At 29.5% G+C, this 18,695-nt stretch overlaps 2 protein-coding genes across 2 annotated transcripts; both read left to right on the plus strand.

Annotated features, from left to right (window-relative positions):
- The first annotated feature begins 1,759 nt into the window (after positions 1-1,759).
- On the plus strand, positions 1,760-3,079 carry LOC122497778 (piggyBac transposable element-derived protein 3-like). Its single transcript, XM_043605064.1, has 2 exons — positions 1,760-2,024; positions 2,136-3,079. The coding sequence occupies exons 1-2, from the start codon at positions 1,760-1,762 to the stop codon at positions 3,077-3,079; spliced, it is 1,209 nt and encodes a 402-aa protein (XP_043460999.1).
- Positions 3,080-11,308: 8,229 nt separating this feature from the next.
- Positions 11,309-11,817, plus strand: LOC122497782. The gene is made up of 2 exons (XM_043605071.1): positions 11,309-11,566; positions 11,675-11,817. The coding sequence occupies exons 1-2, from the start codon at positions 11,372-11,374 to the stop codon at positions 11,795-11,797; spliced, it is 318 nt and encodes a 105-aa protein (XP_043461006.1). The 5' UTR covers positions 11,309-11,371; the 3' UTR covers positions 11,798-11,817.
- The last annotated feature ends 6,878 nt before the right edge of the window (positions 11,818-18,695 follow it).

The following is an 18,695-nucleotide window of genomic DNA, read 5'->3' on the forward strand; positions in this document are numbered from 1 at the left end:
TCAAAAATGATTAGATTTGCTTGAAAACGGTTACTCGGGGGTTTTTGGGGTCGCTGATTACGAATCTGCTGTTACTTTTTCAAAATTCAAAATGGCGGATCCAATATGGCGGACAATTTTATAAAAAAGTGATTGGATTTGCTTCAAAATGGTTACTTGGGGGTTTTTGGGGTCGCTGATTACGAATCTGCTGTTACTTTTTTAAAATTCAAAATGGCGGATCCAATATGGCGGACAATTTTATAAAAAAGTTATTGGATTTGCTTAAAAATGGTTACTCGAGGGTTTTTGGGGTCGCTGATTACAAATCTGCTGTTACTTTTTCAAAATTCAAAATGGCGGATCCAATATGGCGGACAATTTTATAAAAAAGTGATTGGATTTGCTTGAAAATGGTTGCTCGGGGGTTTTTGGGGTCGCTGATTACGAATCTGATGTTACTTTTTCAAAATTTAAAATGGCGGATTCAATATGGCGGACAATTTTTTTAAAAAGTGATTAGATTTGCTTGAAAATGGTTACTCGGGGGTTTTTGGGGTCGCTGATTACGAATCTGAGTTCAGAATAAGATTCGGTTTATGCTGCACGTCCGTTAGCCGTCAATAAAATTTTATTGACGTTGCCCAGCTCTTACCACAAGGAGTGCCTCTTTTGGAATTTGCGGAAACGTTATTTTTGACTTTGAGTCTATTTTGCCTTACTGTTCCTGTTGCCCTTAGACCAACGTTTTTTAAATGTACCATTAAATCTGGACTTGAAAAATTTACTGAGTTTGGCAGCTAAATCAAAAGAGTAAAAATTTGATCCTTTACCGCAGTAAATGTCACAGTCAAACAAAAATCCCTCAACACTGCAAATCGCCCACATTTTGATGCCAAATCGAATGGGTTTACCCTTTATAAATTGTTTACAAGCCAGGAGTTCATCAGTACACCAATAGTCCCGTTGTGATTTTCTTTGGTTTGAACTAGACAATATAATTATCCCCACAAAAGCATCAAAATCATCTTTTGAAAGATTGTAACTATTTTGGCGTGTAGCTTCTGTTATGTAAGATTTTAATTCTAAATAAAAAAAGAGTTCAAATAATTCTACAAAAGAATACTTACATATTTTATTTTTTTCGTTAGCAGAGAGTAAATTTTTATTTTCCAAAAGTTCACAATATTTTTTTAACCACTTGACCATTGAAAATTATGGTTCGGTTCCAATTTCGACTGGTTATCCGAATAATTTTTCATGGTCTGATGGAATGAGCTCCTTGCTGTTTCCTCTAATTCCAAACTCTCATCATTTAAACATTCTTCAAAATCTGATTCAATATCCGATTCTCCTGAATCATCTGGATTAGGAATTAACACAGCATCCATGATCTATTCATCTTCTTCTACTTCAATCTCTTCACTCCTGCGAAACCGTTTCTGCCTTTTTGCACTCGACATTATGCAAATAATGAATCACAAGTCTTTGTGGGAACACTTAAAAAAAACAAATGACTATCAAACAAAAATCTAACATAACACTTAAAAAAACAAATGACTATCAAACAAAAGTCTATCGTAGTAAATCATAGTAAATCGTAAGTTAAAATCAGACAACTGACGATTTTTTCATTTGTTGTCTTTCATTTCGTGTGTTTTTCATTTGTTCCATTCATATCGGTCGAAAGCATAATACTTCTAGACATTGATAGGCAATTGTTTTTACCAATCGTCAAGATCATTATTCCCACAAAGACTTGTGATTAATTATTTGCATAATGTCGAGTGCAAAAAGGCAGAAACGGTTTCGCAGGAGTGAAGAGATTGAAGTAAAAGAAGATGAAGAGATCATGGATGCTGTGTTAATTCCTAATCCAGATGATTCAGGAGAATCGGATATTGAATCGGATTTTGAAGAATGTTTAAATGATGAGAGTTCGGAATTAGAGGAAACAGCAAGGAGCTCATTCCATCAGACCATGAAAAATTATTCGGATAACCAGTCGAAATTGGAACCGAACCATAATTTTCAATGGTCAAGTGGTGAAAAAAATATTGTGAGCTTCCGGGAAATAAAAATTTACTCTGCTAACAAAAAAAATAAAATATGTAAGTATTCTTTTGTAGAATTATTTGAACTCTTTTTTTCGTTAGAATTAAAATCTTACATAATAGAAGCTACACGCCAAAATGGTTACAATCTTTCAAAAGATGATTTTGATGCTTTTGTGGGGATAATTATATTGTCTAGTTTAAACCAAAGAAAATCACAACGGGACTATTGGTGTACTGATGAACTCCTGGCTTGTAAACCAATAGTTTCTGCAATGTCTCGAACTAAATTTGAAGACGTCAAATCTAAAATAAAAATGTCGAAGTCGGAGGATGAGAATTCGGAAGACAAAGCTTGGAGAGTGCGGGTCCCTTTAGAAATTTTTAGGAAAAATCTGAAACAGTTTGGATTCTTCCTTACTTGTTTGTCAGTGGATGAGATGATGTTGAAATTTTATGGACGCACTGTAATGAAACAATTTATAAAGGGTAAACCCATTCGATTTGGCATCAAAATGTGGGCGATTTGCAGTGTTGAGGGATTTTTGTTTGACTGTGACATTTACTGCGGTAAAGGATCAAATTTTTACTCGTTTGATTTAGCTGACAAACTCAGTAAATGTCCTTTAGGAAGTCGTGTTGTCATGCAAATGACACAAAGCCTTCTAACTTCCGTTGTTCCCAAAAAATTATCTCAGTATCACTTATACTTTGATAATTATTTTTCAAGTCCAGATTTAATGGTACATTTGAAAAACAATGGTCTAAGGGCAACAGGAACAGTAAGGCAAAATAGACTCAAAGTCAAAAATAACGTTCCAGCAAATTCCAAAAGAGGCACTTTCGAGGTTCAACATGACAAAACTAGTGCTGATTATTATTTGAAAAAGTCTGGTACTGCAAGTTTAAAAACCCATAAATTGCAAACCGTTGCCTCGAAAAAAAATTGCCACTATAATGCAAAGTGCAACAAAAGGACACAAAAAATGTGCATTCAATGTGGCACATATCAGTGCATCACTTGCTTTCAATCGAACCACATGTAGTGTTACTCTCATTTTTATCATGGTAAATAAAAATTTCATATTTATCGCTGATATGGAGTTAAAAGTTCATACTATTTATTGAAAAAAATATTTAAAAATTTTTTAAAAAATATTAAGGCCATGTGGGAAAGTCCCACGTGATGAAGTATGGGAAAGTAGGGTTTCGCATTTCCAATTATTTAGAGAACTAAATTAATATTTCGGATTAAAAAGGGTGGGAGATGATAGAGGAGAATAAACATGATCTCGCTGTTCTATGTTTGAATTAGAATTATAAGTAAAAATTGTTTAAAAAAATTCCCGAAAAGTGCACTGTATTCTATTGAAAGTGACAGGCAACATGGCGGCAAAGCACTGACAGCCGGTGGGGATCACGTAGGCTGCCGTCGCGTGAATGTGTTGGTGTGCAAGCCACAGCGCCCCGGTAGTGGCTCTTGTGGGAGTTACTAGACTTTGGCGGCAACAGTTTAAAAACTCAAAATCAATTGATTTATTTCATCAACATTTTTCTCAGTAAAATTTATAATAAAATATAAATATTATAAATTATTAAAGCCATGTGGGAGAAAAAAGCGATTTCGAAAATTACCTGTCATTTTTCAATTTTGAATATTTTAGGTTCATATTTGATGGAATGATAGAGGAGAGTATGCTTTATTAAATTTTCCACAGTTGTTTAATTAATTTTTATAAATAAGTGTTGAAACATTTGTTGAAAAAAATTGTGACATTTTCATGTTTTTCAAGCACAAACATTGATGAAAATAGACTAGCGCAGGTAAGTGTCAAATTGATATATCTGCGTGCATGTGTGATTTAAATTTAAAAATTTTATACGAAATAAAACTTCCGTGGATAAAAGAAATAATATTTATGTTATTATTTTCGTTGTAATTTTTTATATAATTATTCTATTGTTGTGTACTTAGGTTTTTTAATTTTTCGACAACACAAAGTAAACTGATATACATAGATAGTACAATAATAAAAAATAATTATTACTTATTGTTATTATCATAACTTCAAAATTAACAAAGAGGTACACTAGAATGTCCAGGAGTCAGTTGAACATTATCTACAGGGAATTTTAGTTTTCATCATACAACTATAACTCTAAATTAACACCAGGATATCTAGAAGTCATTTGAACATCATCTTCAAGGAATATTAATTTTCATTATACAATCATAACTCTAAATTAACACCATGGTGCACCAGGTTGTCTAGAAGTCAGTTGAACATCATTTTCAGGGAATTTTTTTTCTTTAACAAAAACAATCGTAACTCTAATATTGAAAACAAAAGTATACCCGGACGGCCAGGGGTCAGTTGAACATCTTCTACAGGGAATTTTTGTTTTCAACCTAAAATGATAACTCTAAAAGAATTCCAAGGTACAACCGGAAATCTAGAAGTCATTTGAATATTACTACATTGTTGAAGCAAATTTTATCGAATTCGGAATATGGATGATTTGAAGTAAAATTTCATTCCCAGACAAAAATAACACTAAAAAAGTTATTTTAATCTTTTATGCAATAATAGTAATTTGTGAAGCTTTGTTATATATTACAATTTACTGTGTAAATTATATATATTTAAAACACGTTCGATTTTTTGAATAAAAATATAAAATATTTCTTCAAAATTTTTTTTCTCACTTGTAATGTTTTTTTATTATAATTTTTTTGAATTTTATTTATTGTTTCATCTTAACATTATTCTTTAATTATCTTAAATTACCATACATATAAAATAATTATTGCAAATTTTGACAAAATTTGTATAATCTTTCTAAACACTTCAATACAACGGAAATTGTAAAAAAACCGTAGAGAACTTGACATTATTTTTTACTATACAGGAACAATTCTTTGGAGCTTTCAAATCAACTGCAACTTTTTAAATTATATTTGAGTTCCTCAAATCGCAGTAGAGTTCACCGAAGCCATTTAAACCGTTGTGAACACCTGCAATACACCGGAATTATAAAAAACCGTAGTGTATATGTAGGAATCTTTTTATTATCTATAAAACTTTTTTGGTCCTCTCATGTCACACGCTACATTTTAACTCATTGCAGACAAGTTCACCGGAGCCATTTAAACCGTTGTGAACACTGCAATACACCGGAATTATAAAAAACCGTAGTGTATATGTAGGAATCTTTTTATTATCTATAAAACTTTTTGGTCCTCTCATGTCACACGCTACATTTTAACTCATTGCAGACAAGTTCACCGGAGTGATTTAAACCGTTGTAAACACTGCAATACACCGGAATTATAAAAAACCGTAGTGTTTATGTAGGAATATTTTCATTATTTATAAAACTGTTTTGTCCTCCCAAATCATATGCTACTTTTCAATTTTTCGCAGACAAGTTCACCGGAGCCATTTAAACCGTCGTGAACACTGCAATACACAGGAATTATAAAAAACCGTAGTGTATATGTAGCAATCTTTTTATTATCTATAAAACTTTTTTGGTCCTCTCATGTCACACGCTACTTTTTAATTCATTGCAGACAAGTTCACCGGAGCCATTTAAACCGTTGTGAACACTGCAATACACCGGAATTATAAAAAACCGTAGTGTAAATGACATAATTTTTTTTCTATGTATAGAAACTATTTTAAGGGTGCCTGTTAGTCGCATACACATTACGTAATTTAAATTTCCAGTTATCTATGCTGCTCATTTTTATAAAAATTTCAAAATTTTTAGTACTCTATTTTCGGTCTCTTTAAATTTTTAAATTGGGTTATAATTAAAAAATCTTATGATAAAATTAAAACACTGGTAAAAGGAGAACATAGCAGAATAAAAATGAGGAAAATGAATTTAGAGTTAAATGTTTAATGTAAAGGACTTACTGTGTAAAAGTTCCTTGTAACGAATCACTTCAACATTATACCCATTGATCAGCACTACTTTGATATCTCAATTTTAACCACCACTTTTGAACATTAAAATTAGAGCAAGTTCACGCAAAAATCAATTAAACTGTTTAGAAATTAATAGTTTCGCTTAACAACTATTTTTCCTGAGTGGATGACTTAATGTGGAATTGCTCAATGCCAAAATCACTTTATCATTACTTTGCCGCCAAATTCTACCACTACCACTTAATTACAATTACTTTATATTACTTTGTCAAATCACTTTTTACAACTCCTTTAAAACTATCACTTTATCAACATAACTTTACCACCATTTTATCATTATTACGAACACATTATCACTAACACTTCGTTATATCACTGTTATTCGGTCACATCATTGTCACAAGTTTATAGCTATCAATTTATTAAAATCAGTTAATTACTACTATGTTATCACTACCACTTTATAAGCACTATTTCGTCACTATTATATTTAAATATTACTGTGGCAAATACTTGTATCAACTTATAACGTTTTGAATAGCGCAATTTTTAAACATATTTTATACATACAAGGTTTTGGAGGCTGATATTGTTTCCTAACCTCTATTAAACTATCCAGAAACACTAAAGAAGACGGTGATTTTCAGTCCGTAAGTGGTTGCTGTCAAATATTAATTTTGAATTTGGATTATATCTGAAATAAAATATAAAAAATGATAATTTGCTGTAATTAGAATATTTAATAACACAAGATAATAATGGTTTTAGAATGCGTTACCTATTTATTCCTTTTAAATACTTTTTGTCTGCGCATAAATGATGAAGTTCTTTTCAATTCAAAGTCGTTTAATATTAACTAAATTCGATTATTTTCAAGAATTATAATATCAATTCAATTATTTCCAACAATTTTGATAAAATTCTTTTAAAAAAACATTATTTGCAAAATTTTCAATCAAGTTTCTTCAAAAAATTCAATTATTCTCCAAAATTCTGATAAAATTCTCCGGATCAATTCATTTTTTATGGTTTTTAAAATCATCTGCAACAATTCAACTTTTATCATAAATAAGAAAATTCCTCAAAGCAATTCAATTATTTTCATAAATAAAAAATGTTTTGGATGAATTCAATTATTTTCAATATAATTTTTACATAATTTCTCAAAATAATACAAGGTTAAAAAAAAATTATTTTCAAGATTTTTAATAAAAATTTAAATTTTTTCAACAAGTTTGATAAAAAAATCTTCTAAACAATTCAATTATTTTAATAGATTGTACAATTCTTGACACAAATTTAATTATTTTTGTAAATAATAAAATTTTAATATATTTAATATATTTAAACACGTTGAGAAATAAAGTAAACAAAATAAGTAGACAGATAAATAAAGTAAATAGACCAATAAAACGAATAAGAATGAGTAAATAATATTAATTGCAATAAATTACCCGTGAGGATGCTACTTCGCTTCCATGACTCCTCTGTATTGACTCACATTTTCCCCTCTTTTGTGAATCACATGTCGAACATGAGAAATAAAACGTCGTGCTTTTCTTTCAATTCGGTTTTTCTCAAATAACCGTTACTTCAATTAATAGAGTCATTCCAAAATTACTAAAACAAAATTCACTTTCTGCTCCTTATAAATATACTCCTGCGCGTTTTCCATCTCAAAGTAGACCTGAAATCGTCAAAAATCTTTTATCCCCTTGTGAATAAATATAAATACAAATAATATTTGTAAAAATATTATTTTATTATTTTATAAGAAAAAAGTTAATTTTCAACAATTTTGTTATAAATACTTTACAAGAATACAAAGATTATAACAATTATTCAACGACTTTATATAAATACAAAAATTGTAAAGAAATATTTTTCATTACCTAAAAACGTTCTTCAATTCGCCCACTTTTACGTCGGGATATTGTAGATATAAGGTAGGAACTAAAAAAGCGGAAACTTGGGCCAATGGTCAGGCGAAAACCGTGACGCAGACTCTCTCATGCAACCAGAGTCGGAGATTCTTTGCGTCCATTGGAATAATTAATGCAGCGTCTTCCAATTCTTGAACTCTCTGTATCAATTCTTTTAAGGCCACTTAAATTGAACTGAGTTTAACAGTTCACTTCTTTACACACGGCAATGTGTAATATGCTGTCGACAAAAAAGGATGATTAAAACAGTAATTTTTAATTATTTTTAATAAAATAAACAGGTAGAGATTAATAAAATAAAGTAAACAAAATATATAAATAAATAAAGTAAATAGACGAATAAATAATATTTATTATAATAAATTACCTGTGATGATGCTTCTTCGCATTAATTACTCCTCTTTACTGTATCTCACTTTCTCCTTTTTCGTGAATGTCATGTCAAAAATAAAACATGGAACGTTGTACCTTTCCATCCAATTCGGTTTTTCACAAAGTACGGAGTCACTTGTTGTTCTCGAATGTAACCGATTTTTGAATCCAGTTCAGTAACGGCAACAGGCGTCGAATTAATAGACTCATAGAGTTGTTCTAAAAGTACCAAAAAAATTCCACTTTCTGCTCCTTATAAATATACTCCTGCGCGTTTTCTTTCTCAAAATAGGCCTGAAATTTACGAGAATTCAATTATTTTATATACAATAATTTAAAAAATTTAATATTTAAAAAGACAAATTATTATTTAAAAAGTTTGTAAACAAGAAAGTATACAGTAACTAACTTGAAACTGTGATCATATTACCGGAATACGATTATTAATATAGATTTTATAACTTGAAAAAAAGACACTTTTTATAAATTTACTTATAATTAGGGGAAATAGCAGTATATAAACAATTTACAAAATAAAAGTTTGAAGAATTAAACAATTATTAAAACTTAATAATTTCGGACATAAATGAAAGCAAAACAATCATATATACCTGTGTATAAACATTAAACATAACCTCAAATGGAGTTTGACTTATATCTATATAGTATACTGAATAATACATTCATACCTTTGCTTGAAAATTTATAATACATGTCCCATTGATTGTTTTTATTAACTAATAAAGACACTTTGCATCCATATTCAAATATCACTTTATATATTTCAAAACACTAAATGTACGCTTTCACTTTCACTGTAGGGTCGCCTGTATCGTTCGCCAACAACATTCACGAAGCACTTGTGCTTGTAGCCATATTCCTAACGCAACCGACTCAACTCTGCACCTTTCCAATGTTGCCAACTTAAAAAAAAATTAGAAAAAGAATATGTTGGTATTTGTGATTTGGCGAAGAACTTTTGATGAAAATTTCTTTTTCCTTCTTTCGAGACGACGGAGTAGGACGACCTAACTATAAAGGTTATTTAAAAGTGAGTATTTTAAACTTAATTATTTTATTATTATATGTTTATAAATTATAGAACCCCAAATTAAAACTTTAATTTCATGAATAAATAAATTTAATTATCGTCAATCCTTTATTTCTAATACTTAATCACAGTTATTTAAATGATTAGAAAAGTTAGGTTAGAATTTCATTCTACCTTTGCGTCTACTTAAGGGCATTTGAACCTTGATGACGTCACCCATGCTTTGCACAACGTGTAACGTCATCAAGGTTCAAATGCCCTTAAAAAAAAATTAATAAAAATCAAAGAATATATAAAATTTTAGTTTGACCTACTTTTCCATAAAAATATTTCAATTTTGAAACATAATCTAAATAATTGTATGGATTGGTAAACGAATCAGAACTATTTGCAATTTAATTTTTTTAGTTTCTATACATGTATAATATATTATGGACATTTAAAGGGGTTAACAGGAAAAAATTGTTTAAAAACTCATATCGACGAGTATTAAAAAAAAACACAATCAAGATTGGGGACGAGAAAAAAATATTCCCGAAGAAAATATAACCAAAAATACAGTTTTCATTTCAAGTTTTTTGCATAAATAAAAGAGCTTTTTCAAATTTTCATTTTCATGTTGTAATATTTATTTAAAACTTTAACACAATCAAATTACTTTTCACTATGAAAAGTTAATTTCTTCATTTTAAAATTGGGAGTGTTAGTTTTCTTGCAAACAAATTTTAAGAGTGTTTTTATTCGTAATACGCGTCGATATTTTAAAAAATTGAAGGGTGTGCTAGAAAAAACCATTATCCGCCAAAATTACACTTCAACATTTAGAGATAAATATTAATAATTAAAATCAGTTTACTGATACAACAAAATTGTTTTTAATGATCATAAACTTTAACTAATTAAGACTTTCTTACTGATTAAACCATATATTTTACAGAAAAGGATTTATAACGGGTATAGAAACTAGAAAAATTAAACTTTATTTTCTTTAAATCTTAATGGAAATCGACGGGGCGTTGTTTTGAGATAATAAGAATTTAATATTTCAAACACGATTTTATTTACGAAATTGAGAAGAAATTAAAAAAATATAAATTGCAATAGAAAGTTCATGAAATTTTCTTTTCAATCAGTATATGTATAATATATTATAAATAATTACATTTTTATGTAATAACATTTAGTAGAAAATCTCTTTCCTTGCAATTGTTTTTTATTTATTGTTTTTTATTTTTTTTTTTATTTATTGTTTTTTATTTTTCAGTGAATCCACGAAAACGGGGAAGGCCTACCAAGAAAAGCCGAAAGCAGACTTCTAAAAAAGGAACCAGAGATATAAAAATTAAAGTGAATGCAGAGGAGAAGGAAAGAAAAGAGAAAGAAGAACGGGAGGAAAAAGAAAGAAAAAAAATAGAAGATAGAGAGAAAATGGAAAAGAAAGAGAGGGAAAAGAAAGAAGCACGAGAAGAGAAGGAAAAAAAACAGAAAGAAAGACGAGAGGAAAAAGAAAGAAAAGAGAAAGAAGATAGAGAGAAAAAGGAAAAGAAAGAGGCACGAGAAGAGAAGGGAAGAAAACAGAAAGAAGGTCGAGAGGAAAAAGAAAGAAAAGAGAAAGAAGAACGAGAGGAAAAAGAAAGAAAAGAGAAAGAAGGTCGAGAGGAAAAAGAAAGAAAAGAGAAAGAAGAACGAGAGGAAAAAGAAAGAAAAGAGAAAGAAGATAGAGAAAAAAAGGAAGAGAAAGAGAGGGAAAAGAAAAAAGCACGAGAAGAGAAGAAAAGAAAAGAGAAAGAAGATAGAGAGAGGAAGGAGAGAAAAGAAAGAAAATTGAAAGAAGAACAAGAGAAACAAGAAAGAAAAGAAAAAGAAGATAGAGAGAGGAAGGAGAGAAAAGAAAGAAAATTAAAGGAAGAACAAGAGGAAAAAGAAAGAAAAGAGAAAGAAGAAAGAGAGAGGAAGGAGAGAGAAGAAAAAGAAGAGCGTGAGAAAGAAGAGAGGAAAGAAAGAGAAAATAGGAAAAGAAGTATTGACGAGAAAGGGATGTCAGATACTATTGTTAAAAAGAAGAAGGAACAAGAAAGTGAAGAAAAAATAAAAAAATTGGAAAAAAAACTTCAAACATTAGAAAAGCAGAGAGAACAGCATCTTCGTAGAAGGGAGATTGATGTGCAGAGGCGAGAGCAGCTGATTCGTGCACGGGATCATCAGAATGCTGCTTATGTCCCAACTTCTGTGGTAAATATTGCTTTTTTAGTTACTTCTGGCTCCTCATGGAAAAACTTGTTATTCGTAGTACAAAATTATTATTGTTATTATCATTATTTTAAAAATTTAATCATTTAGTTTCAGAATACGTACAGGCGACCTTTCCGTGGAGGCTCCTTCAGAGGGCAGCGAAAAGGAAATCCAGGAAGAACATGGGGTCAACCTCGCAATAACAACCAAAATTACAATTGGAATTACTAATTATTTTTTATAACACAGTTCTAAAGTAAATATTTTTTTAAATTCATAATCTGTCATATTAATAATAATAAAATAAAAATCAAGTTTTTCAATTTATACTTTTTAAATTATTATTATCGAATAAAAAAACATAAAAATTATATTTCAGCACTTATCGACAAAAAATGTAATTTTTGGGACAACAACATAGATTCTTAAAAGCGATCGAGATTAAAAAATTTTCTTGCGGGTGACTAAACTATATAAATTAAAACCAATTCATCTTTTCAAAAAAGAAGTATAATGCTTTGTTTAGCGCCAAATATTAAATTTCTTTTCATAATATGTTAATATTTCGTTCAATATTTTAGTAGTAAATTCGTTAAAAACCAAATAAAAAATAGGAAAATTCAATCCTTTTATCGATCTCGTGTCAAGAAACGAAATCGAAAGCAATTTCCTTTTTTAAAAACAGAAAATACATGCGTTTCTGCACTGCGTGCTCAAATTGTGTAACAAAATTTCCCCTCTTTTCAATTAAAATTTTAATTTTTGCGTCAAAAACAAGGTATTCTAAAGACGAGCGAAATTGAAAATTTTTTTTATAAGTATCGAAAATGAAAGTTGAAACCAATTCCTCTTCTCGAAAAGGGAATATAATGTTTTGATTAGCTCATAAAATTATATTTCTTTTCCTTATGTGTTAAATTTCTATCCATATTTTCAAGAAAGAAAGAATTGAATCGATTTTCCGATCCTGTGTCAAGAAGCGAAATCGAAAGCAATTTCTTTTTTTTAAATAGAAAATACATGCGTTTCTACACTGCGTGCTCAAATTGTGTAACAAAATTTCCCCTCTTTTCAATTAAAATTTTAATTTTTGCGGAAAAAACAAGGTATTCTAAAGACGAGCGAAATTGAAAATTTTTCTTATGAGTATCGAAAATGAAAGTTGAAACCATTTCGCTTTTCAAAAAAATGGAGTATAATGCTTTGTTTACCTCATAAAATTAAATTTCTCTTCCTTATCTGTTAAATTTCGTTCTATATTTTCAGAAAGCAGAGAATTGAATCGATTTTTCGATCCGGTGTCAAGAAACGAAATTGAAAGCAATTTCTTTTTTTTAAATAGAAAATACATGCGTTTCTACACTGCAAAAACAAGGTATTCAAACGACGAGCGAAATTGAAAATTTTTCTTGTGAGTGTCAAAAATATAAATTGGAACCAATTCCTCTTCTCGAAAAGGGAATATAATGTTTTGATTAGCTCATAAAATTATATTTCTTTTCCTTATGTGTTAAATTTCTATCCATATTTCCAAGAAAGAAAGAATTGAATCGATTTTCCGATCCTGTGTCAAGAAGCGAAATCGAAAGCAATTTCTTTTTTTTTAAATAGAAAATACATGCGTTTCTGCACTGCGTGCTCAAATTGTGTAACAAAATTTCCCCTCTTTTCAATTAAAATTTTAATTTTTGCGGCAAAAACAGGGTATTCTAAAGACGAGCGAAATTGAAAATTTTTCTTATGAGTATCGAAAATAATAGTTGAAACCATTTCCCTTTTCAAAAAAATGGAGTATAATGCTTTGTTTACCTCATAAAATTAAATTTCTCTTCCTTATCTGTTTAATTTCGTTCTATATTTTCAGAAAGCAGAGAATTGAATCGATTTTTCGATCCGGTGTCAAGAAACGAAATTGAAAGCAATTTCTTTTTTTTAAATAGAAAATACATGCGTTTCTACACTTCAAAAACAAGGTATTCTAAAGACGAGCGAAATTGAAAATTTTTCTTATGAGTATCGAAAATGAAAGTTGAAACCAATTCCTCTTCTCGAAAAGGGAATATAATGATTTCTTTAGCTCATAAAATTAAATTACTTTTCCGTATCTGTTAAATTTCATTTCATATTTCCAAGAAAGAAAGAATTGAATCTTTTATTTTATCTCGAGTTATGAACCGAAATGGAAAGCAATTCTTTTCTTTAAAAACGGAAAATAGATGCGTTTCTGCACTGCGTGCTCGAATTATGTTACGAAAGTTTCCCTCTTTCCAATTAAAATTTTTTTTTTTGCTGCAAAAACAAGGTATTCAAAGTCGAGCGAAATTAAAAATTTTTCTTGTGAATGTCGAAAATAAAAATTGAAACCAATTCCTCTTTTCGAAAAGGGAATATAATGATTTCTTTAGCTCATAAAATTAAATTACTTTTCCGTATCTGTTAAATTTCATTTCATATTTCCAAGAAAGAAAGAATTGAATCGATTTTCCGATCCTGTGTCAAGAAGCGAAATCGAAAGCAATTTCTTTTTTTTTAAATAGAAAATACATGCGTTTCTGCACTGCGTGCTCAAATTGTGTAACAAAATTTCCCCTCTTTTCAATTAAAATTTTAATTTTTGCGGCAAAAACAGGGTATTCTAAAGACGAGCGAAATTGAAAATTTTTCTTATGAGTATCGAAAATAAAAGTTGAAACCATTTCCCTTTTCAAAAAAATGGAGTATAATGCTTTGTTTACCTCATAAAATTAAATTTCTCTTCTTTATCTGTTTAATTTCGTTCTATATTTTCAGAAAGCAGAGAATTGAATCGATTTTTCGATCCGGTGTCAAGAAACGAAATTGAAAGCAATTTCTTTTTTTTAAATAGAAAATACATGCGTTTCTACACTTCAAAAACAAGGTATTCTAAAGACGAGCGAAATTGAAAATTTTTCTTATGAGTATCGAAAATGAAAGTTGAAACCAATTCCTCTTCTCGAAAAGGGAATATAATGTTTTGATTAGCTCATAAAGTGATATTTCTTTTCCTTATGTGTTAAATTTCTATCCATATTTTCAAGAAAGCAGAGAATTTAATCTTTTTTTTTATCTCGAGTTATGAACCGAAATCGAAAGCGATTCTTTTGTTTAAAAACGAAAAATAGATGCGTTTCTGCACTGCATGCTCAAATTATGTAACAAAATTTTCCCTCTTTTCAATTAAAATTTTAATTTTTGCGGAAAAAACAAGGTATTCAAACGACGAGCGAAATTGAAAATTTTTCTTGTGAGTGTCAAAAATATAAATTGAAACCAATTCCTCTTCTCGAAAAGGGAATATAATGTTTTGATTAGCTCATAAAGTGATATTTCTTTTCCTTATGTGTTAAATTTCTATCCATATTTTCAAGAAAGCAGAGAATTTAATCTTTTTTTTTATCTCGAGTTATGAACCGAAATCGAAAGCGATTCTTTTGTTTAAAAACGAAAAATAGATGCGTTTCTGCACTGCGTGCTCAAATTATGTTACGAAAGTTTTCCTCTTTCCAATTAAAATTTGTTAGAAATGAACAACTTAACAATAGAAAAGGAATTCATTAGGATTGAAGACAATACCGGAATTGGTTTGGAATTTAAGGATATAAAAGTGCCAATCTACTTTAAATCACCCCTTATTACTGGGATAATAGTGCAAATGTATGGTGTATGGTGTAATGTATAGTGTATGTGAAATTGAAAAATAAATAAATATAACTGATACTTACCTTTTAATTTGGGGTTGCCATGAAAATGTTATTCTTTCTCCAACTTTTTCTTAAATTTCAAAATATAAAATTTTTGTATTAAAATTATTTAAGTTAACCTTTTTAAGAATTTCAATGTAGAACATTTCTAACTTTAATTATTTATTAAAATTTGATTACAGCTTTTATACAGTTTAATTAATTTTATAATATTTTAGAAAAATTAGGTATTGAATAATTAATGAATAATTATCTTATGATAGTTTTTAAAGAAATGAAATCTTTTTTACATTCATAAAAATTTAAACATTATAATAAATAAAACAAATTTAAGGTTATATAAGAAAATTAGAAGTAATTTCAAAATTTGTATTGCAAAATAAAAAAAAACCACCTAACTCAAAACTTAGACCCACTCTTTTTGATCCTGTTTAGAATTTGAAAACGATGGGATATCCATATTCCAATGTTTAGAGGTTGAAAGGAAGATTTAAAATTTTTATGAAAATTAAAATTCTATATTTTCTACCTAGGCTAATAGATTTAGTAAAATCATTCAAAAAATGAATATTTGCTTATTGTACAAGGTAATTAAAATATAACTATGTCAAAAATTTTAGCTTTAGATTAAGAAAAATTAAAAAATCTCTTTTGAACCTCTTTTAAGTCTTTTATATTCTTTTCATCCTTTTTTAATCCTCTAATATTACGTAAAAACATTTGTGCAACCCCTGCTGGAAAAGAGCTACTTTCCTTTAACATAAATGCTGCAGAAAGTGGTCAATTTCTGCACATTTAAAAGTATGCAGGAAAGTGTACTTTCCTGCACTCTTTTGATGAAGTGTGCAGGAAAGTGTACTTTCCCGCACACTTTTGATAAAGTGTGCAGGAAAGTATACTTTCCTGCACACTTTTTTGTAAACAGTATAATATACGCTATAATCAACATAAAACTATATTTATTGATTAGAAATGTACACTACCGTCGGGAATTATCGGTACGGCTGCACGCGCACGGCCCAAAAACATACCAATCTTTAAATTACGATTTTTTTGTAAATACAAATGTCAGAAAATTAACAAATATACCATTCGAAAGATTATTAAATTCTGCGATTAATGATACAAAACTGAAAATTTTAATAATTTATACAAAGTTTGCAGCAATCGGCAAATTTGACAAAAAAATTTAAAAAATAAAATTTTTTTGGAAATTTTTTCAACCCCTGCACATTTTTTAAAAATTGTAGAAAAAATTTGAAACTTATATAGGTGAAATCATTTAAGTCTCATCTTTAATTTAAGACCAAAAAAGTGTAAAACTCTTATTCGGTTCGTGAGATATCATTATAAACGTCCGAGCATGTTTTTTGACAAATGCATTGAATTAGTCGATTTTGAACGGTTTTTGGCTGAAAATGCTCGGCCATTTATAATGATATCTCGATAACCAATTAAGATTTTTTAACTTTTTTGGTCTTAAATTAAAGATGAGACTTGAATGATTACACCTATATAAGTTTCAAATTTTTTCTACAATTTTTAAAGAATGTGCAGGGTTGAAAAAATTTCCAAAAAAATTTTATTTTTTAAATTTTTTTGTCAAAATTGCCGATTGCTGCAAACTTTGTATAAATTATAAAATTTTTCAGTTTTGTATCATTAATCGCAGAATTTAATAATCTTTCGAATGGTATAATTGTTAATTTTCTGACATTTGTATTTACAAAAAAATCGTAATTTAAAGATTGGTATGTTTTTGGGCCGTGCGCGTGCAGCCGTACCGATAATTCCCGACGGTAAAGTATAAAAAGAACTTTTTTCGGTAAACAGGTGTTGCACAAAGTACTGTGTGCAACACTTACGAAAGAAGATTTTCCAACTTCGTGCAAATTACTGCCCTCGCTTCGCTCGGAGCAGCAAACTTTGCACTCGTCGGAAAACAGCTTCTTTCTGTACTGATTGCACAATATACTATTCTACAGATTTCCTGGTTTACAGAGGATTTGAAAGTAGTTTTTGGATTACTAAAGGAGACTTAAAATTTTGACTCGAGCTATTACTTTCTATCCTATAGAAATATTTCCTAAAAAGGTAATGACAAAGAAATAAAACATCCATATAAAAATGTAAAACATTAATAATTTATTGTTATCAATATTCCAATAAAATTGATATAAATTATATACAAGTCGTAATGTAAGTACTATTTATTATGAAAATAAATTGAAAAGTAATGTACAAAATATGATTATTTTCAATCTATATGATACTAAAAAGAATTGATTTGTTGCATTCACTCAATGTTTTTCCTTAAGTATATCACTCACCTTTATTTAAAAATTCGAGTATGTTCACCTATGTTGATATATATATATATATATATATATAAAATTTCAAAACCATTGTATATACTTTACCGCATTCCTTTTAGGGCATTTTGTTGAAGTTAGGGCTAAGAGTAGTGTAAACATAAATGTATCTTTTTCTAATTTAATCTTTAACCAAAGATATTGGTCAAATTTAATAGAATACTCACCAGAAATGATTATACCGTTATGTACATTGTCCTTTAACCAAAACTATTGAAAGCTCAGACATTATATACACCGAATATTTCGAAATCGTTGTGCTCATTGTTTTGTAACAGTATTCGTCACTTTATATAACGATATGCACCGGATATGTCGAAACCGTCGTGTTGTTTGGTCTGCAACCAGAACCAATATACACCGGAAATGACAATACCGTTGTGCTCTCCGTTTGAAACAGTTCTTGGCAATTTATATAACGATATGCACCGGATATGTCGAAACCGTCGTGTTGTTTGGTCTGCAACCAGAACCAATATACACCGGAAAATACAATACCGTTGTGCTCTCCGTTTGAAACAGTTCTTGGCAATTTATATAACGATATGCACCGGATATGTCGAAACCGTCGTGTTGTTTGGTCTGCAACCAGAACCAATATACACCGGAAATGACAATACCGTTGTGCTCTCCGTTTGAAACAGTTCTTGGCAATTTATATAACGATATGCACCGGATATGTCGAAACCGTCGTGTTGTTTGGTCTGCAACCAGAACCAATATACACCGGAAATGACAATACCGTTGTGCTCTCCGTTTTAAACAGTTCTTGGCAATTTATATAACGATATGCACCGGATATGTCGAAACCGTCGTGTTATTTGGTCTGTAACCAGAACCAATATACACCGGAAATGACAATACCGTTGTGCTCTCCGTTTCAAACAGTTCTTGGCAATTTATATAACGATAAGCACCTGATATGTCGAAAACCGTCGTGTTTATATACCGGAATTACCAGGACCGTAGTGCATATCTTGATGATAAACACCGGAATCACCTGGACCGTAGTGTAAAGCATTTATACACCGGAAT

Source organism: Leptopilina heterotoma, unplaced genomic scaffold, assembly GCF_015476425.1.
Source record: "Leptopilina heterotoma isolate Lh14 unplaced genomic scaffold, ASM1547642v1 Lhet_1394, whole genome shotgun sequence".
NCBI lineage: Eukaryota > Metazoa > Arthropoda > Insecta > Hymenoptera > Figitidae > Leptopilina > Leptopilina heterotoma.